The following is a 24034-nucleotide window of genomic DNA, read 5'->3' on the forward strand; positions in this document are numbered from 1 at the left end:
GGATCCAGAATTAGACTACTATATAGTGCCGAAATCGATGAGTTCCCCTTCCTCTCTCGTAGTCATCATGACTTTACTAGCCATCTTAGCTGCAGTCTCAACTGTTTACTGCGCTGGATTGTTATTCTGGCAGATTCTCAGACATAGCCTACTACGAAAGCAGACATGTGTACTGGACCTCCAACACCTAGGATCATCCAGAAACGGAGACCAGAAGATCCATGGCACAGCGGTCATCTGTGGCGGCAGGTGAGTCTGGCTCTCACCATCACTACCTACGCAATACTGACGAATGGTATGAAAGTCTTGCCGGTCTGTTCACAGCCAGGATATGCCACGATCACTTCGACGAGGTCGTTATCGTAGAACCAGAAGCGTGGGCGGACGATTCAGATGCTAAGCGTCAGGATGCATGGAACCAAGCGAAGCCTCGTTCTCGTGTCATGCAGTACAAGTCCTTACAAGGTTATCTCGGATTTTCTTGAACCGCTTCGAGAGGCTGACCAGCTAGGAGCAGGTCCCATTCAACCATTTGCCTTCATGGCTTTATGTAACCTTTTCCCCGGCCTTGCAAAGGAATGCGAAGTTTCGGATGTAACGTATGTTTGAACGGTTTGGTTTCTTGCTTGATATTGAGCAATCGGTTTGCCAGCGTTGGATCTTCTGATTTCCGGAGTTCGACGTGGGGAAGATGGCAAAAGAAGCCGTGTAACCAGTATACTGGGACGCTCCCCGACACGATGACTGCCGGTCGCCCTGGGTTGGAGACTCTTATGCGTCGTCTGGTCCTCGGGAGTCGTTATAAGAACATTCAACAAATGATTGGTACCGTAGCTGGTATCTCTCGCGATGCTTCCAGCCCTGGGCGTCTCGACCGTGTGACGATCCGAACTGTGGGAGGCACCCAGGAAATCAAAGCGTCAATGGTCGTAGGTAGGTGAACGAAATCGTGCTGTTCCGGGAACCGGAACTAATTACGAAAGCCCAGATTGCACCGGTCCAGCGTCTGCAGGCTTAAAATGGTTGAAGCGTGAAGGATACGGTCGGTCAGATATGTATCCTCGCGGTAAAGTTCCACTAGAAAAAATCAAAGTCGCATACGACCAGAAGATCACCTATTCGACTTCCAGTTTTCATGTCCCACTTGAACTCGGTAATAGGCTCCCTGGCCTTCCTGCATCATACGAAAAATGTGGTGTCATCTATATCTGCGTCACTGATCCAACTTTAGACTGTCGTGGGATGCATATTCAGCGCTCCGAAGGAAATTTTAGAAAGCCTCTTCCCCCGTATGTGACTAACATGCTGACGTCTTCCTTGTAGTACATATCTGCTGTGGCGTTTTTGGCCAGAACGAGCTTCCTCGAACTCTCGAAGAGATCAAAAGGTATGCGCAAACAATGGTCACTTGGGAACCTATACCCCCATCAGTATTCGAGCTGCTCGATATGCTGGAGGAAGTCGAAGACACCATGACTTGTAGTCATCTTCCTTTTTGTACGAGAACTTCTATTAAAATCTTGTTATGTACTGACGGGTCCTTTGAAGCTGGGGCGAGCTATATAAGATATGACAAAGCTGTTAACCTCCCCACAAATTGGATAGCTATCGGAGACAGTGTCATGAAAGTCAATCCACTTTTCGGGTACGTTTTTCCGCCGACCTTATAGAGCCGCGTTTCGACTGTACACCACATTTCAGGCAAGGAGTCGCAAAGGCGCTCTTGGGTGCGATTTGCCTCAATACGCTTCTACAGAAATGTGCCGCGACCGGTGCCATCCCGAAAGACTTTTCAACTAAATTCTTTGAGATGCAGAAGAACAAGATTTCGCATCTCTGGTGAGTTGCTGCTCGTAGAATATCCTTGCCTGTTACGTTGAACCTTGTCATCAGGGATGCAGACAAGAGCTGGGGTATAGAGCGTCCTATTTTCAATTCCGGAATCAAGACTAATTTTGCGAGTCCAGATTATGGGTACCATACCACTGTTCCTATACCCGGGGAGACATTATCTGATGGCTGGCTTTTGCGATGGTATACGAGACAACTTATCATCCTTTCGTTCGATGTAAGCTCATACAAGTCATACTATACCCTGGCCAGAAAATTCTGATTCCTTCTTAGGACTTGCGAGCAGGATCTGCATTGTGGCACATCAATATGATGCTTGCGCCACCAATCGACGCTATGGAACCGGGACTTGTCTTGAAGGTTGTCTGGCATGCCTTCAAGAGGTTCGCAGTAAAGTTCTTATCATAAACATAGTCCAGTATAGAATACAGAGATATCATTGATATACCACGTGGTATCCATCTCAATATTTCTGCAATGAAGCATGTTTGTGGGGTGTAGAGTCATCCGGTACCACTTTTTCTTAGCCTTCAGAGAATCTATTCGTACGGCGCGAAGTTCTCCGGGTACCTTACCCATTTCCCGCTATTCCAGCCAACAAATCATTTTGGATCAATATTCCGAATGGGGATTTCATCATACTTGTTATGGAACGCGAGGAGGACGGATGATGGGTTACATTCAAGGGAAAGATCAAATGCTACAAGAACACCGCTGACAGGTAAATGCCCGATATCTCAAAGCGTCACTCTCCTGCCTTCCTTAGCGCTAAGGGTTATGGCGTCTATCACCCGATGGATTTTCACAGCATCGTCAATCGTCGCATGCGTACCCTCCTTTCCTTTGGCAAACTCAGCCCATCCAGCAGCCAAGTTTCCCATAAGCCCAGTACTTTCCACTTCTACAAGCTCTCCATTCAAAAAGAGTTTCGGATCCCGAATGTGCACGAAAGCGGCGCTCATCTGATCGTCTGTCAGCCGGATAGATCCTTCCTCTCCATCGATCTCCCACAGAAGTTGTTGCCGACCTGGAGTGGCGGCAACGCCTCCACGCCAGCTCTCGCTGACGAGAACACCAGATTTGAACTTCCCAGTGAAAGAGATGTGGTCGGCGGAAGTATTGGTGGTAGTTTCGAGGACGTGGCCTTCGGTATCTACTACCTCTGCTGTAGGATAAAGGATCGCAGTAGTTGCGTCAAGAGAGCTGAGATCACCGAGTATGTAAGTTAAGACGTCAAGATGATGGCCAATAGCGATGTCCAGCATAGATGACCCTGTGGGATGATGAGAGCTGCTGTAGAGCAAGCAGTCTCGAACTTACCAGCCGCGGGGTCAAACGTAGTCGCTGCATTTGCTTTATTAATTCGCGGGCCCCAGTATCCTAGCTCTCTGGGTGCTAGGCCAACCTGATTGACGGTCAGCAGGCACTTGACGGAACCTTGAGCAGGTCTACACACCAGAGACGTAGACAGAACCTTTCCTATTTTTCCTGAATCAATTATTTCTTTGACCTAGGCTCGGAGTAAGCGTTGTACGAATACATGAGCGTCAAATTCAAACCTTTTTCACAACAGCCGAGTGCCGCCCTTGGAGCCCGACCATTGATTGCAGACCCTTCGCGTGAGCTTTCTCTGCAAACTCCAAGGTTTCCTTGGTGTTTCTTCCAGCAGGCCATTCAATGAAGAAATCCTTGCCTGCATCAAGAACCGGGGTGAGCGCGTCGTAATGATTAGGCGACCTGACGGAAACTGCAACGAAATCGACATTGGGATCGGCAGCGATCTCGGCCGTCGAGCCATAGTACGCTGTCACAGGACGGCCCGTCGCCTGGCTCTGCTTCTCCGCCGATGCCTGAGACGACTCTGGAGACGATGTAGACACGGCCGTAAGGCTATACTTTTCATTTTTGAGCAGTGTCGGGGCAAGCAGAATCGACGCCCAGCCTTGCTTGGAAAGACCGACGAATCCAACTTTTATCGGAGCAGTCATTGAAAGAGTTCAATGTAAAAGTGCAGTGATGATGATGCCTTTTAAACTTCAAGGCGTTACTCATCATTGTTTCCCGCGAGTTGCTTATGTCTCGGCTTTTGCGAACCGGCTCCTCTTATAGCCGGTATCGACTGCCGGCGGCAGAAAAATATTTTACCGCCGGCTGCACCTTGCAACTTTGCAGCCAAGTTCCAATTTTTCTCTACGTCAAACTCCTTAACATCCCACAGTACTACAGCGCCTGTGAATTGTTCTCGTGTTTCATCAGAGTCACTGATTACGCTGCCAGGCTGATTTACGCTAGAATCATTATCGCTCCACGATGTCGCATCTGTTGCTCAGAATGGCTTAAATGCTCTTAAAATGCCTAGGCATCTTCAGCTGACTTCCGCCTAAGCTTCTCAAGGCGTAGTGAATGCCGGCATCCCGTCTTCCAACATGGTTACTTGGGTATGACAGGTAAGTGCCTTCCGTAGGACTCACTGTCATCGGTATGCCTTTGCTAAGTTCGCCGTGAAGTTTATCATATTGCGACACCGTGCTGTAACACCATCCGTGGCATAGGGACATTTTCTAGTCGAAGAACCTGAACGCCGCCATTTGTTCTACCAAAATTTGCTCATTGATCTTCTACGTCATCCGGGTAACGAGTCTCTACGGTGTTCTTTGAAGCGGAAAGGATGCAACTTCTCGTAGATCATTTGCCCGAAGTTTCATTATTCCAGTCCACGTGCGCTGAAGAAGACGCTGAAGGAATGAGATGCCATGGAATTGGTATCTTCTAACAGCTATGTATCCAGGGCAATGTGTCGCTGATCTGCGCCTTCTTCAGGGAACCCATGACGATTTGAAGGTGCCTTGGGGATACGGGGACTTAATGTGGTCGTTTCCTCTGGCGATACTAATATTTTCCTCGAGAAGCGTCAAGCTGTTTGGAGGGGTTGGTAGAATTACTATCCTCCGCTGTATTGCCGTCTGATTAATTTACCTTAGATGAGAGCTTCTCTCACCGTTATCAATTTTCCGTGGAAATCTCTTCTTGGCGCGTCGCATTCACTTAACGTGCCCTGGCAGTTCTGCAACGGACCCGTCCAGGTAACTTAGTTCAATCATCTGGTTAACTCTTCGGAACCTATGAATGGCATCTAGGTCATAATCTGCCCACTAGGACCAAGTTGTACAACACGGTTTGTCTTAAGAGTAGACAGTGGTCGCCTGTCTTCCAAGACTGTAGGGGCCCAGAACACTTCCTACTCAGGCACTAAGCGAAGTCAAGTTTTTGATCACCTGGAAGCGGCCGGATGACAATCTCTTAGATCGTTGATCGAAGATTGACCCTTCCTTAATCCTGCTTGCATCGAACCATCCTCGCCACGCATTATTCTCGTACCTCATATATGATAAGGAACTTTAGCCCCGACGGCAATGTTTAACCATCGCCGTGCCACCAGTAGCGTCTCTCGCATTTCGCCTTCAAAGTCGTACCGATCTTTCAACGCTGATGGACTTGCTTTGGGTACCTGCTCTGATTCTAATCATCTATTATGCTTGTCTGCTACTTGGACGCGCTCTTAGACAAAGACTGCTACGGAAACAGACATGTGTCGACGACATACACATTTTGGGATCTTCCCGTGCTTCGGCCGACAAGATCAAGGGTATAGCTGTTGTTTGTGGTGGAAGGTAACTAACCAGTGGTTCTGTATTTCCTCGTGTTCTGATATTCTACGAAGCATATCTGGTCTGCTAACAGCCCGCGTATGCCATGATCACTTTGAAAATGTCCTCATCGTCGAGCCGGAGGGATGGTTAGACAGTGACGATGCGAAGCGCGTCGATTCCTGGAACCAGGAGAATATTCGATCACGCGTTATGCAGTACGACTCCTTGCAAGGTCTGCAAAGTGTGATCTTCGAAATAACATTCTCTGAATTACTGTCCTAGGTGTTCAGGTGTTCGCTTACAGAGGCTTTTGCAAACTGTTCCCCGGATTTGAGAGCGAATGTAAAGCCTCGGATATAAAGTCAGTCAGCTTCATTTAGGACTTTAATTGTAGGTGTACTGACGACCTGTACGTATAGTGTTTGTCCAGGTGATTTTCGCACATCTACGTGGGGGACGTGGACCATGACACCCTACTCGGAATACGACGGATACCTTCCGAAAACGATGTTTGCCAGCCGTCGCGGGCTTGAGACTCTGATTCGCCGTCTTGTACTCGGTAGTCGGTATGAGAATATCCAGCAAATGACCGGAACTGTGACTGGAGTATCCCGCAGCACCTCTAATCCTCAATACCTCGATCAAATTACGATCCGAACAGCCAACGGCATCCGCACTATTCAAGCCTCTATGGTCGCAGGTAAGTAAATCCTAGGCAAAATTCCATGAGCACCTAACTAAGATCGGTCGCAGATTGCACAGGCCCTGCATGTGCTGGTATTAAATGGCTAAGACGGGAAGGATTCGGGATAGCAGCCGAGTACCCCAGAGGAAAGCTTCCCCTCGACGACCTCAAAATCGCATACGACCAGAAGACTCATTATTCAACGCTTCATTTCCACGTTCCGAAGGAAGTCGGGAGTCGCTTCCCGGGACTCCCGACTGATTATGATGACTGTGGACCGATTTACAATTGCACTACGGATTATACTGTCGACCATCGAAGCATATACGCTCAACACGTCGAGGGTAACTTTGGTAAGTATATCCTACTTCTATGACTTGACGATTGACTGACGCTGTGCAGTCCAAGTATGTTGTGGTGCATGGGGCGATGTGGACCTCCCTCAAACTCTTGATGAAGTCAAGCACTATGTACGAACGATGACCACCAAGAACCTATTCCCGATTGGTTCTTCTCCTTTCTCGACATCTTAGAGGAGGTGCAGGATTCTATGACTTGCAGTCGCGTCCGCGTTCGTGAGTCTTGCATCGTTCTTGGGAAACACAATACTAATCTAACTCAAACATACAGCTCCAACAACTTATGTGCGTTTCGAGGACGCGGTCAACTTGCCATCTAATTGGGTTGCCATTGGTGACAGCGTGATGAGGGTGAATCCTGTCTTTGGGTATGTTCCGCATTACCAAGTGCACAGTTTATTCATTTCTCGTCATAGACAAGGTTGTACGAAAGCCCTTATAGGTGCGGTATGTCTGAACACGATACTTGTAGGCGTTCAGACGACTGTCGCGCTTCCTCGAAAATTCTCTCAGATGTTCTTCGAAACGCAAGGCGCTAAAATCGCTACCTCTCTGGTAAGCCTGCCGCGTATTATGCGACCTGAGGTCTTTGAAGTAATATTTTTACCTTGTCAGGACGGGCGTGAAGGCCGGAGACTACGGATACGAGACAACCATTCCTGTTCCTGGAGAACACCTGTCGAAGGGGCGGTTCCTCCGGTGGTATATGAGGAAACTTCATATCCTTGCGTTCACTGTACGACGATTGTTGCTTCTGCTACAAATTGTGATACGAGTGCTTATCTGGCTGTAGGACAAACAGGCTGGTTCGTCCCTGTGGCATGTAAAGATGTTTTTGGCGCCTCCGATCGATAACATGCAGTTAGGACTGGTGTTAAAAATTGCATGGAATTTCATTAGAGATCCTTGGGCTTGACAGAAGCGAAGGACCTGTGATATCGGTCGCGGAGGATTGGGTTAAATAATTTATTGTGTGAAGGGTATCTGATTGAACTTAATACAGCTTCAGAAGCTCGATTTATCGTCTAGATCCAAAATACACCTCGAAAACACCTCTCATGTGAGATAGAGGGGATAATTCTTTACTTTTGTTGACGGGTTGACCATAGCATTCATATAGGGCCAACGAAACTGTTGCAAGAATTCTGCGAGTAACAATTATGTTTCTACTTTGCATTGAAGATTAAGAAGCCGGCACTCACAAAACAGGGACCCGACATGAGTGAACCGCTCCAGCCATCGAGGCTTTTCCTGAAATTCGTACTCCTTCATGATCGCCATGACCCATTTCTTTGTGGGAACCCCCCATCCTTGGTTAGGATCTTTGCTCGCGATCGCCAGTACCCACATGCATTCATAAGCCGGCGAGTTCGTCGACTGGCGCCTCACGGCGATGATCTCGGCCCTGATACCCACCTCTACGAGTGGTTGCACGTAGATGTGCTCCGCGGCAGTGACGAGATCGCATACTTGGCGTACTTCTGTGCGGTACTTCCGTGGCTTGAAAGACTTTTTTACACGTTTGAGGTCGATAGGGAAACCGAGAACGAACTCTTCTTTGCCGAGCGACTTGGGTCTGATAGGACCGGAGGGGGAAGAGAGCCTGAAGTGAAGTGGCATGTGTTAGCATGATGTTTTCGGTGGAGCGAGCAGTACGGTCGTACGTCGTTGACATGATCGATATCGCGGCGAGCGATGATTCTCAGTGGAAAGAGGGTAGAAATCCAGTCACCAACGATGAGATATTTCAAGAGCGTGCAAGCCCAGTCGAGACCCAGCATCTCTCTATTTGTGTAACAATGCAAAGGCGGATCGGTGTCCTTGCACGTGGGGTTCATGTTGCCGAGGGGCGAGTACGTTGTCTATGCCGTGCCCTTGGTGAGCACGAATGAAGGCTCGATCAATGATAACAGATTGACGTATGACAAGGCGATAGTAAAGAGAAAGATAGCAAATCGCAGGTGGTGATTATGTGGCTATCGCGAACGAGTAATGCACTCACTGTCTCGAGCATACTCAATTGTCTCCGCCAAATTTGGTAGAGTAATATTGCGTGTTGCTGCACAAGTCAGAAAGAGTAGAGGTTCTCATGGGCTTCTGTACAACAAAAGGTCGACTTGTTTCATCTGCAGGCTGCAGCAACGACTTGCGCCTCACACCAAGTCAAAAGCCCGGACCATATGCTTGTAACATCTGAGTCTTGCTGAGACGTTGGAATAGGTGGAAACCTGTAGGAGCGAACGAACATCGTCTGATCCGTAGCCTATTATACATAATTAGCATTGAGATATTCTCTCCAATAATCGATCCTGTGACTGGGCCTGAGGAAATGCGCCTTTGCAGCGCACTAGATGATGTAAAAGGCCAGAAACCCAACGTCACTGCCAGAATAAAAGAGAAACAGAGCGAACAGAAGTAAAGGAGAAATCCAGTGAAATGGATCGACAACGAATGGAAAATTTCCCACGGAAAGCTCAGGTAGGGAATTCGGCAAATGCCGTGATGGGGGTATCAATGAACCAAAATTTCCCACGAGTTCTTCAGGACAGCATAATAACCGAGATACCTATATACGTAGGACTCGGAATGTATGTTCAAATAGAAATAGTCGTCATGTACGCTATTTTATCTCTGCCTCCCCCTTGCATTGCTGCCCTCGCCCTCGTCACTCCGACGACATTCGTGCTACTAGGTGGTGACTCCTTTGGTAACCCTGGCTGTGAATGCTATAGCAACCAAGATGTCTATCACTTTTACGGCGGCAGCCCTGCTCCTAGTAACGACAGCAAGAGCCGCATTTCCCGACTGCACCAATGGAGTTTTGAAGAATAATAATGTTTGCAATACATCAGCATGTGAGTATTGCAGGACCTCACCATCCATGACCACTGCTCTAACGCGCTATCAGCACCCCTCGACAGAGCAACCGCGTTAATATCACTCTTCACCATCGCAGAAAAACTCAACAACACCGGCAACAGCAGCCCCGGCGTCCCCCGTATTGGTCTCCCGCCATACCAATGGTGGAGCGAGGCCTTGCACGGTGTTGCCAATTCTCCAGGAGTACAGTTCGCTAGCTCCGGGGACTACAGTTATGCTACTTCGTTTCCGCAGCCCATCACCATGGGTGCGGCGTTCGATGATCAGCTGATCAGAGATGTTGGTACTGTTGTCAGTACGGAAGCTAGGGTGTTTAACAATGCTGGTAGGGCTGGATTGGATTTTTGGACGCCGAATATCAATCCTTTCAAGGACCCACGATGGGGACGGGGACAGGGTGAGTCTTGATATTGTTCCAGCTTGTAGATCTGTGGATGTCTGACGAAGAAGTAGAAACACCGGGTGAAGACCCTTATCGTCTTTCTTCGTACGTGCATGCTTTGATAGACGGCTTGCAAGGGGGCTACGATCCCAAGTACAAACGTGTTGTGGCCACCTGCAAACATTTCGCAGGTCAGCTATATTTTTCACTTTTCAAAGTGTCAGACTGACCGTAATGCAGGCTACGACATCGAAAATTGGAATGGGAACTTCAGATACCAATTCGACGCCCAAATCTCATCCCAAGATCTGGCCGAATACTATATGCCGCCTTTCCAGAGCTGCGCCCGAGACTCCAATGTCGGTTCCTTCATGTGCTCATACAGTCAGTGAACCTTTTGTTATATCACTATCTTGCGCTGACATCCTCAGATGCCGTGAACGGCGTACCAACTTGCGCAGATTCATACTTGCTCCAAACAATTCTTCGGGAGCATTGGGGCTGGACCAACGAGCAGCAATACGTGACCAGCGATTGCGACGCTGTGCAAAACATCTACCAACCACATGAGTATACCGCGACCAGAGAAGAAGCCGTGGCAGCCGCATTAATAGCCGGTACAGATCTGGACTGCGGTACTTATTACCCGAATTACCTCCCAGCGGCATTCGAGCAAGGTCTGTTTAACGAGTCAACGCTTGATCAAGCATTGATACGACAGTACTCCGCACTTGTTCGTCTTGGTTATTTCGATCCTCCAGAGGAGCAACCATATCGACAGCTAAGCTTCAACGATGTTTCAACGCCCGAGGCGCAAAAACTGGCCTACAAAGCGGCAGTTGAAGGCATTGTTTTACTCAAGAACGACGGCCTGCTTCCGCTGTCTCTCCAAAATAACTCTTCCATCGCGCTCATCGGGAGCTGGGCCAACGCAACCCAGCAGATGCAGGGAAACTACTTTGGCCAAGCTCCATACCTTCATAGCCCTCTGTACGCCGCTCAGCAGCTCGGCATAACCATCAGTTACGCCCAGGGCGTTAGCGGTCAAAGAGACCCAACAACCGACAACTGGCTTCCCGTCTGGACCGCCGCCAGCAAGTCCGACATCATAATCTTCGCAGACGGCATCGATGACTCCGTAGAGTCAGAGGGCATGGATCGCGTCTCCATCTCCTGGACAGGCTGCCCAACTCGACATGATCGGACAGCTAGCGAGTTACGGCAAACCAATGATCGTACTGCAGATGGGCGGTGGTCAAATCGACTCGTCGCCGATAAAAAACAACCCAAACATCTCAGCACTCATATGGGGAGGCTACCCCGGCCAGGACTGGTGGTGTCGCTCTCATAGACATCATCACCGGCAAAGCAGCACCAGCAGGCCGGCTCCCAACCACACAATACCCCGCCTCCTACGTCAACGAGGTCCCAATGACCGACATGTCTCTCCACCCAGGGCCGCACAGTCCAGGAAGAACATACAAGTGGTACAACGGCACCCCGATCTACGATTTCGGCACCGGACTCCACTACACCAACTTCAGCGCCTCGATCACCTCCCCCGTGATGCAGAGCTACGAAATCGCGGCTCTGACATCCAACTGCACGGAGAAATACCTCGACCGCTGCTTCCTTCCTCTCCTCGCCCCTCTCCGTCACAGTTAACAATACAGGCACTACAGCTTCCGACTACGTAACCCTCGCCTTCCTAACTGGCTCTTTCGGTCCCGACACCATACCCTAAGAAATCCCTCGTCGCGTACCAGCGTCTGTTCGATATAGCTGGCGGCGCGGCGGATACTGCTCGGTTGAACCTGACGCTTGGGTCTCTGGCACGGTATGATGAGCAGGGGAACAGAGTGTTGTATCCGGGGGATTATGCAGTGGTGATTGATACGGCCCCGCTGGCGATGGTTAACTTTACGTTGACGGGGGAGCAGAGGGTGTTGGAGGAGTGGCCGCAGCCGCCGGGGAGGAGAGGGGGGAGTGGAGTTGAGGGGCTGGAGGGGTATTTTGTTGGGGGGTATGGAAGTGGGCAGGGAGGTGAGGAACAGCCTTTGGAATAGGTGTGGTGTTGAAGGAGGTGGAAGGTTGGTTTGTATTTTGGGGTATGAAATATATGCCTCATTGTAGTGCTTCTTCTATTTCTCATCATTTTAAATTGTTGCCACTAAGGGTGGCCGAGTCGTTTGAAACTGGATGTACTTACCATTGCTTCTATCAACCAGAACTTTCTCAAGTAGGACATGTCGCTACAGCACCACAAACACTTAGTGTGATTGTTCTCAGCCTGATGGCAGAATATGTACGAACGGGCTTGGAGGGGATTGCTCTCGTACAAATGTGTAATAAAATATGCAGCCTTCGAAGATGGTTCTTCATTTAAAACACGCTTCAGCGCATCAGTTGTGAAATAAAAGGAAAGACAGAGTGACTGGGCAGAGCGGCGGAGGAATGAAATTCAATTTGAATTATGATAGCGCTGTTTCGATCACGGGACCGATTTCCGGCACCCGATTCCGAGCCGCGACCGGAGCTTTTCCCCCCGAGTTGATGTTGGGACTTGTCAAAGCTAAGGCATACCGGTGAGAACTTCCCTATGCTATCATGCTATCCAGGCACTTACTTCCGTATGCTCATAGGAGGCCTAAAGAAAGGACGAACACTGAGTAACACCCTCTACGTACTAGACGGTGCTCCGGAAAATGACAGTAACAAAGACACTGGCTCAAGGTGGTCGTAAAGTTTTCGTTGCTTGTTGACCATTTTATATGATTGCATAGTCCTAAACGTAATGCGCTTTCCAAAGAAATTGTTTATTGTCTCGCTAGTGGGTGGCCCGGGTCACCAGCTCAGACGCGTCGGGACAATACAAGCTTTCGCGAGTACGTCCAAAGTGTCGAAACCTTGAATATCGAAGGCCTATCACTCGCAACTCAAAAATATAGGAAAACGCATAGTAATAAGCTGCACAAGTAAAGATGCTGGTAAAATTTAGTTCGGCGGCATCTACATACAAAGCCTCCAGTGAATGCTAGTCCCGGACATTTACGTATACAACAAGGGAAGTAAGTAGGCACTAAATACGCAAGGAAGACGGGACAAAGGCGTGGTGTCACTACACAAGGCAATGTCGAGTTGGATGTAATCACCGCCGTTGATGACCTTCTGACAGAAATTCTTTTACCGCATCGACAGCATCTACAGGCCGGTCTCGACGAGCATGCTATAAGCTGAAACAATATCTATGGCCCAGGTTCAACAAGCTCGGTGAAATTGTCATATTCGCTGACCACCTTTGTTTTGAGAGCGCAATACAGGTGAGTTTTGTAGAGTCATATTTTGCGCAAAGGCACTTATCGCTCTCCTCCAAGATAAAAGATTCAGAGGAAGCTCCGTCTGAGTTCGCACCGGTCCTGTACGTCTGGCTCGTCAATATATAAAGCTGCAAACGCAAAGTCGAGTCCAGAAAGGTAGACCTGGTTCTACCTAATTCGAAACACAAACAGCGTTATTCGTAATTCGGGCGATCAGTGAAGATCATTGCGTAGATCACTCAAGTGTTCTACATAAGACCTAAAGGACCTAGAGTCTTGCCGTTTACTTCCATGGTTCTTCCAGCACAGTCTCCTGAATCGGTATATAAGGTAGGACCTGCAGAGGGTATCAGTCATTCTTCCCAATCTTTCCCTTTGACTGATAATGTTCAACTCTGCTTTCTACCGGTTTTTGTTCACGTCCAGCGTCCTAGCGCTTGTGTCAGCTAGTCCAGACGCAGAGCTTGTAACCCGTGCCGATTGCGTCGTCGACTCTGTCTCTTCTGCGTCGTCGATTTCCAGCTGCTCTGCGGTTACTATCAATGCCTTCACTGTTGCAAACGGAAGTGAGTCTACAACTTTTGCCCGCGATCCCTCGCTAAAGAGTGTTGTCAAGGCACATTGACGCTTTCTGTACGTATCTGTGTAGATTACGAGGCTTGACATTTTTGACTCTGGAGATAGCCCAAGTCGGGTGCGACAATCACCATGGCTGGTGATGTCACGTTTGCCCAAACCTCCAGTGTGTATCATCACTGACGAGGTACATTGTCAGGAGCTTACTGAACACTCACCTTAGGCACTGGACCTCTGTTCACCATTGACGGCGAAAGTATTACATTCAAAGGCGCTGGATTTAAGTTCGACGTGAGTAAGATACTTATATTTTCGTTCTCGGTAGCACGCTTCAGTGTTCAACGGATCATTAGGGAAATGGAGCTAAGTACTGGGACGGTAATGGTACGAACGGCGGTGTTGATAAGCCCCACCCGTTCTTGAAGTAGGTTTATCCGTCGCCTATCACGACAGCGGACTTTCTTAATTTCAGTCTAGGTTCAAGGGCTCCTGGAACTTACTCTCAATTCACGGTAGACCCTACTCTCTTCTCCTTCTGGATAATACTTAATGCGACTCACGAGCGATAGGTCTTGAACAGCCCCTGCCCAAGCTAGTCTCTATTGGTAACAGTAACGGGCTCACCTTTGACAGCATCACTGTACACGGAATCATTTTTGCTCGCACTTTGTGATAGGCTTACTTGTTTCTAGGTCGACAACAGCGCCGGCGATACCAATAGCCTGGGTCACAATACTGACGTAAGGATGAACCCGCATTTTACGATTGAGAGGCTAAAGAGTCATATAGGGTTTTGATGTTTCCGCTGACAACGTGACCATCCAAAATTCGATTGTCAAGAATCAGGATGATTGTATTGCTATCAACTCTGGCTCCACGATTATGTGTGTATTTCAGCCTATCCACTCATCGGCATATAGTATCGCTCATTTCATTTGTTAGCTTCAAGAATAATCAGTGCTCTGGAGGCCACGGTATTTCTATTGGGTCCATCGCCACAGGCAAAACAGTGTCCGGGGTTACTATCTCCGGAAACACTGTTACCAACTCTATGTATGGTCTCAGGTACGGCTGCATGATCTCTTCTCCTTCCCTCTTTGTTTCTGGAATGTGGAACCGCGGTCTACAGAATCAAAGTACAAAAGTCGGCCACGAACGCTAAAGTGTCTGGCATCACATACTCCGGGTAGGTATTTACGCGCCTTTCTCTCTAAAAATAAATGACTGACGCATCATTCTAGCAACACCATCAGCGGCATTACAAAATATGGTGTTTTGATCTCTCAGTCTTATCCTGCCGATGATGGCACTCCTGGAACTGGTGGTCCCATTTCGTAAGTTTCCCCGGTGAATGAATCGACCTCCTGTGTGATACGTTTTGACAGGGACGTTAATTTCACCGGAAATGCGACCACCGTCCAGTAAGTAGCGCACCATACACGATGCATTGTCTCTCTTCCAGTCTCATGTATTCTCAGGGTCGGCACTAAGGCCAAACGAATGACCATTAACTGTGGAGCTTGTTCAGGGTAAGTATTCGATGTTTAATGGTTTCTCGACCGAGTTTGAACTGTGTCCTTACTCATAGAACATGGGACTTTTCCAAGTTGACGATTACTGGTGGATCGGCCGGTAGGACAAACACTACTGACAATGCTACTGTCGGTCTTCTTTCTCCTGTGTTTATAGAGATCACTAATGTCGAGGTTAGATTGTCGGTGGATCGTTTTAGAATGCCGACGAACGCGCTCCGTTTTTAATCAACCGACGCCTGAAGGATCAGTAATGAGCGTCATTTTTCCTTTTGTTTCATCCAAATACATCTGTTCGATCCTGTTTTTCTGGAATTCCTCTTATAATAATCGCCGAATGCTTCAAGAATTTCTTGTCTAGCATCTACCCACTCAAGAGTGAAGTCATTAGCAGTGTTCAAGAATTCAGGGACGACCCCTAAAGGATGCCGGCGTTCATGGCCAAATTAGGATGCTCCTAAAGTTGCCGTGGAGCATCCTAACGGGATACATGTGGCATAAAAATACGGTAATATCAGTAGAAGGGACAACAGAAGAAGTCCTGCCATGTCTCTAATTTTTCATTCGTGTTTCGAATTGTCATCCTTTACTACTACGGCATGAGACCCTTTCGTTTCCCTTCAAGATCGTGGCTATATTTAGTCCCTTTATTACAGAAACACAAGAAGAGGGTCCGTGTATATGTGTGTCGCAAGCAACGAATTATTTGGTACTTTTCAGTATCCATCGAGATGTTATTTTCTGTCATCGTAAAGAAACCGTACTAACTATAGCTAGTCCCCCCACTTGTGTATCTAATAGCCTCTGTATTGTATAATGTAAACCCTTAGTGTAATCGTGATTCGTGAGATGAAAAAGTAATCTATCTACTCTAAAGCGTCGGCAGATAATTTCGTATCCGTATCATAAGTGGCTTGCTCGGCCAAACGAGCCTCCCTCTCCAGTCTACCTTCCAAATTAACTCCAATCTGTCGAATAACAAGCCAAGCAGGGACAAGACTGACGCCCCACAATCCAAAGTTTATGGAGCTCGTCGGCAACGTTGCCAACGACGAGATAGAGTTGAGACCGTAGCTGACACACTGCGAAGCAGATTCGGTAGCGCGCAGGAGCCCGGCAATGCGTGAAGCACCTTCGACATCTTCAGCAACTGAACGCAGGAATGTCAGTCGGTTCGACGTTGAAAAAAGAACGGTAGACTTACTGTGTCCCACGATCCAGAAGAGAAGCATGTAGTTCAGTTGGAAACCTCCGACAAGGAATAGATACAAGGCAAATCCCCTTCCGAATCCAGGGCTTGACCAATCGAGAACCACGCCAGTCCTTTGATATTCGTGCTAGATATTCATGAGTCTAAATAATATGATTTGGTGCAGTCCACAACGCACCTGTATAATCGTCGACCAGATCCACCAACATCCTTGAAGACCCAGAACCACGATAAATGCAGTTCGAGCACGGAATTTCAGGGGCAATGTTGTGCGATCCAGGAAGCGCTTGTAGATAGAAGGTCTGTCAGACGATTGCGGAAACGAGAGTAGATTTTCCTTACACCAAGAATGTTCCCAAAAATGATGGCCACGACTGCGGAAAGGAAAGAACCTAAAGCACGCGCGCGGACGCTGAAATGCACTGATTTTCTCCATCAGGTCTAGCTGACGTGATATAGTAGAATCGAGCCTACGAGTGAGATATGTGCCGTTGAACGCTTCGCTAAATACGGCTTGTGTGATGAGAGGGATGACGAGAAGGAACTAAAAAATCGTGATCAACAACAATACCATGAGGCGAAGCAGAGTCATACATTCTTGGAGAAGAACAGCCGCAAGCTGTCTTTCGCTTCGCGCTTTAAATTGCTGTTTTTGATCAGATGTACTGGTGTTCCGTCTGTCCGTTGGACCTTATCCGGAGGGGAGATTAACAAAGCAGTGAAAGGAGCAAGCGCCTCTGCAGAAAGTCAGTAAAGGGGAAAAAATGATAGTATTGATAACTCACGAAGTGTGATGAAAATGATATATACTTTCGGCGACACTGAACCAGCTTGCGAGCGATTCGCGTTAAGTCCAAGATTGATTGCACCACCAACAATCTGACCACCAACACGGTAGGATAGCCAATACCCGATGAACTTGCCAAGGTTATGGGCCTCAGGATAATTCAGAGCCACAGCACCTTCGGCCTGTCACCGAATCGGTCAACTGACCTGCGGGGACTCTGATGGAAGCTAACGAACGCACCATCCAAAATGTGCCCGCACTAATACCACACAATGCCGCTCCGACCAGGACGAACCATTGAGTTCCGTATACGTTGTTGCAGTAGAGCCCAGCCGCATAGGCTGAAGAGACGTAAATGTCAGAGAGCGAGAATAGATGAAATGAAGGATGGACATACGCGCATAGCCAGCAGCACCGAAGGACAAAGTAGCCCTGATACCGAATCTGTTCACCATCGAGCCTGATTTAGGCCTAGTAAGTATCTCAATCGGAGTATGGAGCGAATATATACGTACTGCCGAGGAATGCCGTTATGACCATGAGGGCAAAGGTCAAAGCATTAGAAGCGCTGGCAGCTGGTCAGCATTCTCCAGTAGACCCAGTATTGACGAGACGTACTTGACGAGATACGGTTCTGTGGTAGAAAAGTTAGCTACAAAGATCACGAAGAAAAGGCATAAGCTCACTTTGTAAACCTCCAGCACCCAAAGAGTTCATAGCACCCCAGATCCCTGCGTAAACTCGGCTAAGCGCTCACGCAGAAGTGTAGAAGAGAATGTACATACCAGGTGCAAGGAAATTGGTAATTCCAAGAACCGTGGCATTGAAAAACGTCGATCGATACCAGTGAGCTTTGACTGGGCTTGTATAGGGCAGCGTTCCAGACATGATGGTATGCTGATCCAAGGTCCCGAAGAAGTGGGCGTCGGCTGATGAAGGGTTTGGAGGGTGAATAAAGCCTTGCCACCGCGCTTCTTATACATAACTGGATACAAAGTACCGGTTATCAAATTGGCGGATAACGACAAGCTTCTGGCATCGACCTGCAGGTTAGCGTCATGGGTATGCGAGAAGAACGCAGATTGCGTCACCAGGGACGTTTTGGCGTGCTAATGGCGCTGAATGAGGCTTGGGTGACTTCGCCGTGCGCGATACTTCAGACTATGAAGTAGAGCGGCTCTAAGAAAGTCCAAGCTGGTGCTGAGAAAAGTCTTCGGCGGGAACGACGGCATGGAGGATTTGCAGGGCGACGTCAAGATATGGTTGGCGGAGAATTCCCACAAGAGTCGGGATCCCGTTGATCTGCTGATATACATATTTGACGACCTCTTATTGGAGGATAAACATTGAATCCTGAGTGAAAAAGCTCCTGATTATTGACTGAAGTTAATAAAACGTTGGCCGTCAGGAGTAAGGCGGACCTCGTAAGTCGCAGCTGCTACAAATTCGAGCCGTCTCCCACGCCAGCGGCTAATGGACTCTCCTACAGAGGATATTCTAATAAGGAGAATATTTCATGTTTTTAGAGCGAGACGAGTCTGGTTCATCATGTGCGCGTGTAGACGTAGTTTTTTGATGGACTAACTCGGTGAATTTGAGAAGCTTTCCGAGCAGACAGAACCTGATAGACAGAAAGTATCTAGACGACTGTTTCAGCAAACAGAAAAAAAAGGAAATCTACGAGTCACTATGCGTCCTGCCTTTGCTTCATTATTGGCGTTGGCGGTGCCAGTTCGAACTAAGTTGCATCGGCAACTCCCGGCCCGGCCTTACCGCGGCACAGCCACTCTTATCATGCCCAAGTTTCCGTACAAAGGAAACATACAGTGGCACTGAAAACGTTTCCATATTCGGTTTCCGTCAAGCCAGGAACAGGATTCTCCCTGCTAAACACTGATTTCCGGCAGACAGAAATCTATCTAAATCTATCTGAGGAAATTTTTTCAGCTTGGCGAACCACTTCGGTCCGATTTCCTGCTTGTGGAAACAATTTGGGGACCATAGTGAGCTCAGCAGACGCGTCAAGTCTAGAGGCCGCAGCTTCAGGAATCATCATTGAAAAACATTCTCTTTCTTGTCTCCGTGCGCGCCTCCGCTCCCTCTGCCTGCCAGTGGGTGCATAGTAATTCAAACCTATCCTACGCAATCCTGGCACCTTGTGAGCAAAGAGCGGCAACCGGAAGAAATCTCTTGCTTCATCGCGGATGTCCAAATATATATTATTTTCATATGGTGCAGGCGATCGTCGGGCAGGAGGGGTTGCGGAAGCAAAGTCAAGGTCAGGGTAATCGCATTGAAACCCAAAGAAGGTGGAGCTGCTGTGAATCGTAATCGTTGGCTCCAGACTTCTCATCTTGAATGGATAAGGGTGGCTATCTCCTCCATTCCGTTACAAAGCTCGAAGATAAAGTGATTACTATATTGTGACTGATTGATAACGAACCCAGAACCAATCATGCTAGGACCAAAACTGGTTCTTCCATTATCTGAACCTAGTTATGGTTAATTATCCCGCCTCTGACTCTAACATAAGTTACCATGCCGAGTCAGTGTTCAGTTAGCCGGTTGGAGCTTCCACAAGAGGTCACCATTGCAATGGCCGTCAGTGCCTGGTTTGTACCCTTTAACTTTTTCAACTTCTCCGCTAGAAAAAATTCTGAAGTAAGTAGCACGAATACTTGCAGGGAGAAACTTATGCCCACTCATTGCTAGTGCCAAGACATACTGGTCGGAGGGTAGATGTTAGCTGCAGAAAATACCACTACAAATAGAGGAAGATTTACAGCCACTGCTATCGTTTGAGCTTCGGAGACTGGGTCGTGTAATCAGGTCAACAATGGAGTATATCAAAAGCGCTGCCGACATACCGCCAGGTGTTGTTGCCATGAGGAAAAACGTTCCAGCAAAACTTGCGAGTAGAGCTTAACACAGGGTTATTGCCACCTAGAACACAAGCCAAATCGACTTGAGTCGACACACACCGTCTACTTGGGAGTTCAGGCTCACCTTGAGGAAGTATTAACCAGCGGCCCGGCCTGGGGATTGGAGATGGAATTGGGCCTGTGGATGAAACTGGCGAAGACTTGATAGTAGACAGATACGTGTTATTACCCATATCGCATGGCTGGATGTTCCACTGGGCCAACGGGGTCTGCTCCGAAAAGTGCACGACACGTACTATTGGGCGTATGGAAATGAACAAATTCCGACAAGAATTCACATCAAGCAGAACTTACCTTCCTCGTAGAGCGGGATATCGACCATCCCTGAGTTCTCCTCGTTGATTGGGATCAGGGCATCTACAAGACGACAATTGATGCGCGGAAGATATTCAGGAACAAAAGAACTTACAGCGACCCGGAACTACCGGTGGATCGCTGGCTGATGCCAAAGCAACGCTGAAGGAGACGATGAGTAAGAGGCTCTTGAATACCATGATCTTGGTGGCTTTCCAGTGGTAGATACACTCCCGGGGGGTTGACCTATATACCCTTCGTGAGCACTGCCGAAATCGTCAATGATTGCTGAAACGTACCAGGTTGCGGGTTAGCGAGAAGGGATACACGACTGCTGACAGCCTAGGTGAGAGAACGACAGCTCGGAAGCAATCATCTGCGCTAAGAAAACTAGTGTGAAGGGCCAGCAGGTGAAATGTAAGAGAATGGACGCAATCTTGGAGCCAGAAGTATGTATGAACTCGAATAGTAGTAGTCCTTGTGGGCCGTTATTGCCTGGAACATTGGTAGACCTCGGTGGAGCGCACGTTTGCCATAGAGCTGATAGTCAAGCAGACGCCTCGACTGGCATTGCTGAATAAGATATAGGCTGGAAAACGGGACGTTCATCTCTCGGTGTATCGAACAGTTGCATCCAAGAGCAACAGGAGACGGTAGCAGACCAGAAGCATAGTAGCTCACATAGTAACTCCCAATTTCGTCGAAATTTGTATCTGTCAATGCATGATCGATCAATGAGAGTGAGATTGGAGGTCGAAAAGTCATCGAGTCACCATAGCTACGGGAAAAACATGTGTATTTGATGAGCAGTGCATACTAGACTGTATTTCGCAAAGCCTACGAGGTTCCAGCACAATAGTCTACTGATAGCCCTACACATCACGCTAACGGGTGTTTGATAAAGTTCCAAATAACCTTGAGCAGAAGGCGCGATTGCAATAAATCGATAGACGGAGCTAGAAGCACTCGAAAGTGCCATATTGCCGAGCCAGCTTGGGCATCCTGTCAAAAGGATTAAACTCTGTACAAAGCATAGAAAGGCGCGAAAATACCGTGAGGGAGAGTGTCATCAACCTCTTCATATACCAGCGAAGCCATGAGCCTTGTGAGAGTGTCTCACCCCGAACGGGGACTGTCGAAGGGAATGCGTAGTCTGCACATAGGACGGATTAGTAGACAACCACTGTTCCATCCAATGGTACGTACCGGCGACTTTCGTCGTATCCCTAAGATTACATCTCGTAAGTAGCAGTCATGTTGAGAGAAAATGACAGGTACATACCAAAGTGGCTCAATCTTAGCCGCGTGCATACGGAAGTACCTTTGAGAGAAATCCTCAGGTATCGACGACTGTACGTCTTGCAGTAACCGATTAAGGCATATAGCACCGTACATAGCTTTCGAGCATCCGTGCCTGCGACACAGAATATCATAAACCCCACGGGAGCAGAAGGAGTTAATCGTACCCATGGAGAGGGTTGACCCTCATGACACTGTCCCCGGCAGCAATCCAATTCGACGGCAGATTGACAGCTTTCTCATATCGAATCCACGTCGAGGGTGCTATGAATGGTCACCTGCTTCAGTGCTTCCCCATGTAGCTTAAAGAAAATTAGGCGTACCAAAACGGACTTGGCTGCCAGTCATACTATCCTCCACCTCCTCTAACATATCCAGCATAGCGAACCATCCCTCGGGAATCGGTACCTCAGTGATCAGACTTCGGCACCATACTTTTCCCTCCTCGAGATTCTTCGGTAGTTCTGCACCTATCTCCACCAGCGATACCGAAACAAATTTGCACTCCAAGTAGGGGATCAGCAACTTAAGCCCCGCAAAGAAAAACCACCTACTAAAGTCCCCGTCGATCCGCTGAGAATACACACCTCGATTCTCCTTTTCAGGGTCCGCAAGTAGGCAGTAAATTACACCGCATTCATCGTAGGGTACAGGGAGTCCGGGGAGCTTCCTGCCTAGCTCGGGAGGGACGCGGAATTGGAGCGTCGAGTAACGAAGCTTTTGGTCATAGGCGATCTTGAGCCCGTCGAGGGGCAGCTGGTTCTTCGCATACGTATCCGCGAACCCGTAGCCTTCCCTTTGGAGCCACTTCAAGCCAGCTGTAGTGGATCCTGTACAATCTAAGGCATCTCCATTTAGAAAGGATAGGTACGGAGAAAGGAGAGGGGTCATACCGATAACGAGTGCAGCTGGAATGTTGACGATATTTCCGTCTACGGTTCGGACTGACACGCGGTCGATAGAGTTGGCATTGGACGCATTTCGCGAAACACCGGTTGCGGTCCCAGTGACCTGCCGGATGTTTTTATAATTGCCACCAAGGACGAGCCGACGGAGCAATGTTTCAAGTCCAATGCGACCAGCGTAGATCGTCTTGGGAAGTGTGCCACCATATTCATCGTAAGGTTTCTTAGGGTCGTGCCCCCACAAGTGCACACGTGTGTCATTAGGACCTGTCCTATGGATAATTTAGTCGCGGAATTTAAAAACTATGGCTGAACATCATAGCTCACCAGTATTGCTGAAGATTCACACTCTTCTACGAAATCTGGGAAGAGCTTCTTCATTGTAGTGTAGCCAATGGTCATTAATGCTAGAGGTCAAAGGGTCACTGATTGCCAGACGAAATCCCTAGGCGACTCAACAGGACCGTGAAACGATTCATATTGCATTATTCGGGAGCGCTTGTTCTGCTGATTCCACGAATGGGGACGTTTTGCATCCGCAGAAGTTCAACCATGCCTCTGGTTCGATAATGACCACATCTTCAAAGTGATCATGGCACACTCGGGCTGCAGTGAGACCTGCAATGCTGAAAATCCGAATCAGAACGAGAACGAGAGCTTCGCGGAGTTGGGGATAAGTATTCACCTTCCCCCACAGATGACAGCGGTGCCCTTGATTTTCTGGCGAGGAGCTCGGTGACCCAAGCTGTCGACATCCAAGACGCACGTCTGGGTCTGAAGAAAGTCGTCTTCGAAGAGCACGCTCTAGGGATAGAAAGACATAGTATACGCTTAACGCTGCTATGAGAGCCCACAAAAAGTTCATGGTAGTTCAGAAAGACTCTGACGTCTATTATGGAGTGATATGCTCCCCGTGGATGTCGATGGATGGGGGTACCGAATTGACTCCGAAGGGGTTTCGGGTTAGACGGAAGCGTTGGCGTTGGCGTTGGTACCAGAAGTGACGAGGTCGAATTCATGAGTTCCCATTCGACCGGCCATATCTAAACGAATGGCTGCCCTGTGCACATTCTCCGTGAGAAACGCTCTTATTAGGAAAGAGGACCGCTCTGATTCAGCTTGCGATTTTCTGGGAAAAAAAAAGGTGTGGACCAGCGTTCCGTGCGGCGTAGTCAAAAAGGACATCGATAACGTACTAGCCTTCGCTTACGTAGCCTCGTATAGTACCTGTGAGTTCCTGAATAGACCTTCCTGATAAAAGATAATGTGTTTTAAAGCAGGCGATTCGAAGTGTAGCGAACGATGTATCCTTACCTAGCTTTCTTTTTGATGTTCATGATAAATCTGAACCAGGGTCTGTGAAAA

The 24034-nt window shown here is 48.3% G+C and overlaps 9 protein-coding genes across 9 annotated transcripts; 4 read left to right on the forward strand and 5 right to left on the reverse strand.

Annotated features, from left to right (window-relative positions):
- Window positions 1–67: 67 nt before the first annotated feature.
- EV420DRAFT_1260875 (uncharacterized protein) lies at window positions 68–2259 on the forward strand (the record flags this gene model as incomplete). Its single annotated transcript, XM_060467032.1, has 10 exons — window positions 68–249; window positions 305–465; window positions 518–599; window positions 653–933; window positions 989–1293; window positions 1359–1497; window positions 1549–1645; window positions 1702–1839; window positions 1963–2068; window positions 2125–2259. 10 exons carry the CDS (start codon window positions 68–70, stop codon window positions 2257–2259), a joined length of 1626 nt encoding a protein of 541 aa, XP_060337311.1.
- Window positions 2260–2396: 137 nt separating this feature from the next.
- EV420DRAFT_1504900 (oxidoreductase) lies at window positions 2397–3920 on the reverse strand. The gene is made up of 4 exons (XM_060471267.1): window positions 3411–3920; window positions 3308–3361; window positions 3172–3256; window positions 2397–3124 (listed from the first exon to the last, which is right to left on the reverse strand). The coding sequence occupies exons 1-4, from the start codon at window positions 3837–3839 to the stop codon at window positions 2589–2591; spliced, it is 1104 nt and encodes a 367-aa protein (XP_060337312.1). The 5' UTR covers window positions 3840–3920; the 3' UTR covers window positions 2397–2588.
- Window positions 3921–5079: 1159 nt separating this feature from the next.
- EV420DRAFT_1698330 (uncharacterized protein) lies at window positions 5080–7461 on the forward strand (the record flags this gene model as incomplete). Its single annotated transcript, XM_060479453.1, has 11 exons — window positions 5080–5522; window positions 5573–5733; window positions 5784–5862; window positions 5921–6201; window positions 6255–6539; window positions 6589–6656; window positions 6722–6761; window positions 6817–6913; window positions 6962–7100; window positions 7174–7281; window positions 7339–7461. The coding sequence occupies exons 1-11, from the start codon at window positions 5341–5343 to the stop codon at window positions 7459–7461; spliced, it is 1563 nt and encodes a 520-aa protein (XP_060337313.1). The 5' UTR covers window positions 5080–5340.
- A 1824-nt stretch (window positions 7462–9285) lies between these two features.
- EV420DRAFT_1617074 (glycoside hydrolase superfamily) lies at window positions 9286–12497 on the forward strand (the record flags this gene model as incomplete). Its single annotated transcript, XM_060475193.1, is given in 10 exon segments — window positions 9286–9400; window positions 9454–9822; window positions 9879–9998; window positions 10048–10191; window positions 10239–10969; window positions 10989–11145; window positions 11180–11467; window positions 11490–11500; window positions 11553–11850; window positions 12478–12497. The coding sequence occupies 10 exon segments, from the start codon at window positions 9286–9288 to the stop codon at window positions 12495–12497; spliced, it is 2253 nt and encodes a 750-aa protein (XP_060337314.1).
- Window positions 12498–13193: 696 nt separating this feature from the next.
- On the forward strand, window positions 13194–15460 carry EV420DRAFT_1698346 (endopolygalacturonase 2 precursor; the record flags this gene model as incomplete). The annotated part of the gene is made up of 15 exons (XM_060479454.1): window positions 13194–13690; window positions 13741–13757; window positions 13809–13866; window positions 13924–13991; window positions 14054–14124; window positions 14178–14212; window positions 14270–14340; window positions 14393–14440; window positions 14490–14584; window positions 14643–14765; window positions 14830–14886; window positions 14942–15034; window positions 15086–15121; window positions 15179–15229; window positions 15289–15460. The coding sequence occupies exons 1-15, from the start codon at window positions 13510–13512 to the stop codon at window positions 15458–15460; spliced, it is 1176 nt and encodes a 391-aa protein (XP_060337315.1). The 5' UTR covers window positions 13194–13509.
- A 588-nt stretch (window positions 15461–16048) lies between these two features.
- On the reverse strand, window positions 16049–18227 carry EV420DRAFT_643941 (MFS general substrate transporter). The gene is made up of 13 exons (XM_060482897.1): window positions 18015–18227; window positions 17916–17960; window positions 17848–17863; window positions 17745–17797; window positions 17627–17689; window positions 17470–17570; window positions 17228–17411; window positions 17037–17179; window positions 16917–16986; window positions 16785–16864; window positions 16621–16728; window positions 16437–16569; window positions 16049–16382 (listed from the first exon to the last, which is right to left on the reverse strand). The coding sequence occupies exons 1-13, from the start codon at window positions 18115–18117 to the stop codon at window positions 16099–16101; spliced, it is 1383 nt and encodes a 460-aa protein (XP_060337316.1). The 5' UTR covers window positions 18118–18227; the 3' UTR covers window positions 16049–16098.
- A 1550-nt stretch (window positions 18228–19777) lies between these two features.
- EV420DRAFT_644118 (uncharacterized protein) lies at window positions 19778–20777 on the reverse strand. Its single transcript, XM_060482899.1, has 6 exons — window positions 20581–20777; window positions 20466–20528; window positions 20236–20406; window positions 20097–20172; window positions 19932–20041; window positions 19778–19873 (listed from the first exon to the last, which is right to left on the reverse strand). Exons 1-5 carry the CDS (start codon window positions 20663–20665, stop codon window positions 19972–19974), a joined length of 465 nt encoding a protein of 154 aa, XP_060337317.1. The 5' UTR covers window positions 20666–20777; the 3' UTR covers window positions 19778–19873; window positions 19932–19971.
- A 408-nt stretch (window positions 20778–21185) lies between these two features.
- Window positions 21186–22879, reverse strand: EV420DRAFT_644063 (uncharacterized protein). Its single transcript, XM_060482898.1, has 6 exons — window positions 22088–22879; window positions 21932–22028; window positions 21748–21879; window positions 21672–21691; window positions 21518–21618; window positions 21186–21467 (listed from the first exon to the last, which is right to left on the reverse strand). Exons 1-6 carry the CDS (start codon window positions 22653–22655, stop codon window positions 21345–21347), a joined length of 1041 nt encoding a protein of 346 aa, XP_060337318.1. The 5' UTR covers window positions 22656–22879; the 3' UTR covers window positions 21186–21344.
- Window positions 22880–22953: 74 nt separating this feature from the next.
- EV420DRAFT_644298 (uncharacterized protein) lies at window positions 22954–23627 on the reverse strand. The gene has a single exon (XM_060482901.1). It carries the CDS (start codon window positions 23532–23534, stop codon window positions 23145–23147), a length of 390 nt encoding a protein of 129 aa, XP_060337319.1. The 5' UTR covers window positions 23535–23627; the 3' UTR covers window positions 22954–23144.
- Between the last annotated feature and the right edge of the window lie 407 nt (window positions 23628–24034).

Source organism: Desarmillaria tabescens (assembly GCF_030435595.1).
Source record: "Desarmillaria tabescens strain CCBAS 213 chromosome Unknown EV420scaffold_3, whole genome shotgun sequence".
Classification (NCBI taxonomy): Eukaryota; Fungi; Basidiomycota; class Agaricomycetes; order Agaricales; family Physalacriaceae; genus Desarmillaria; species Desarmillaria tabescens.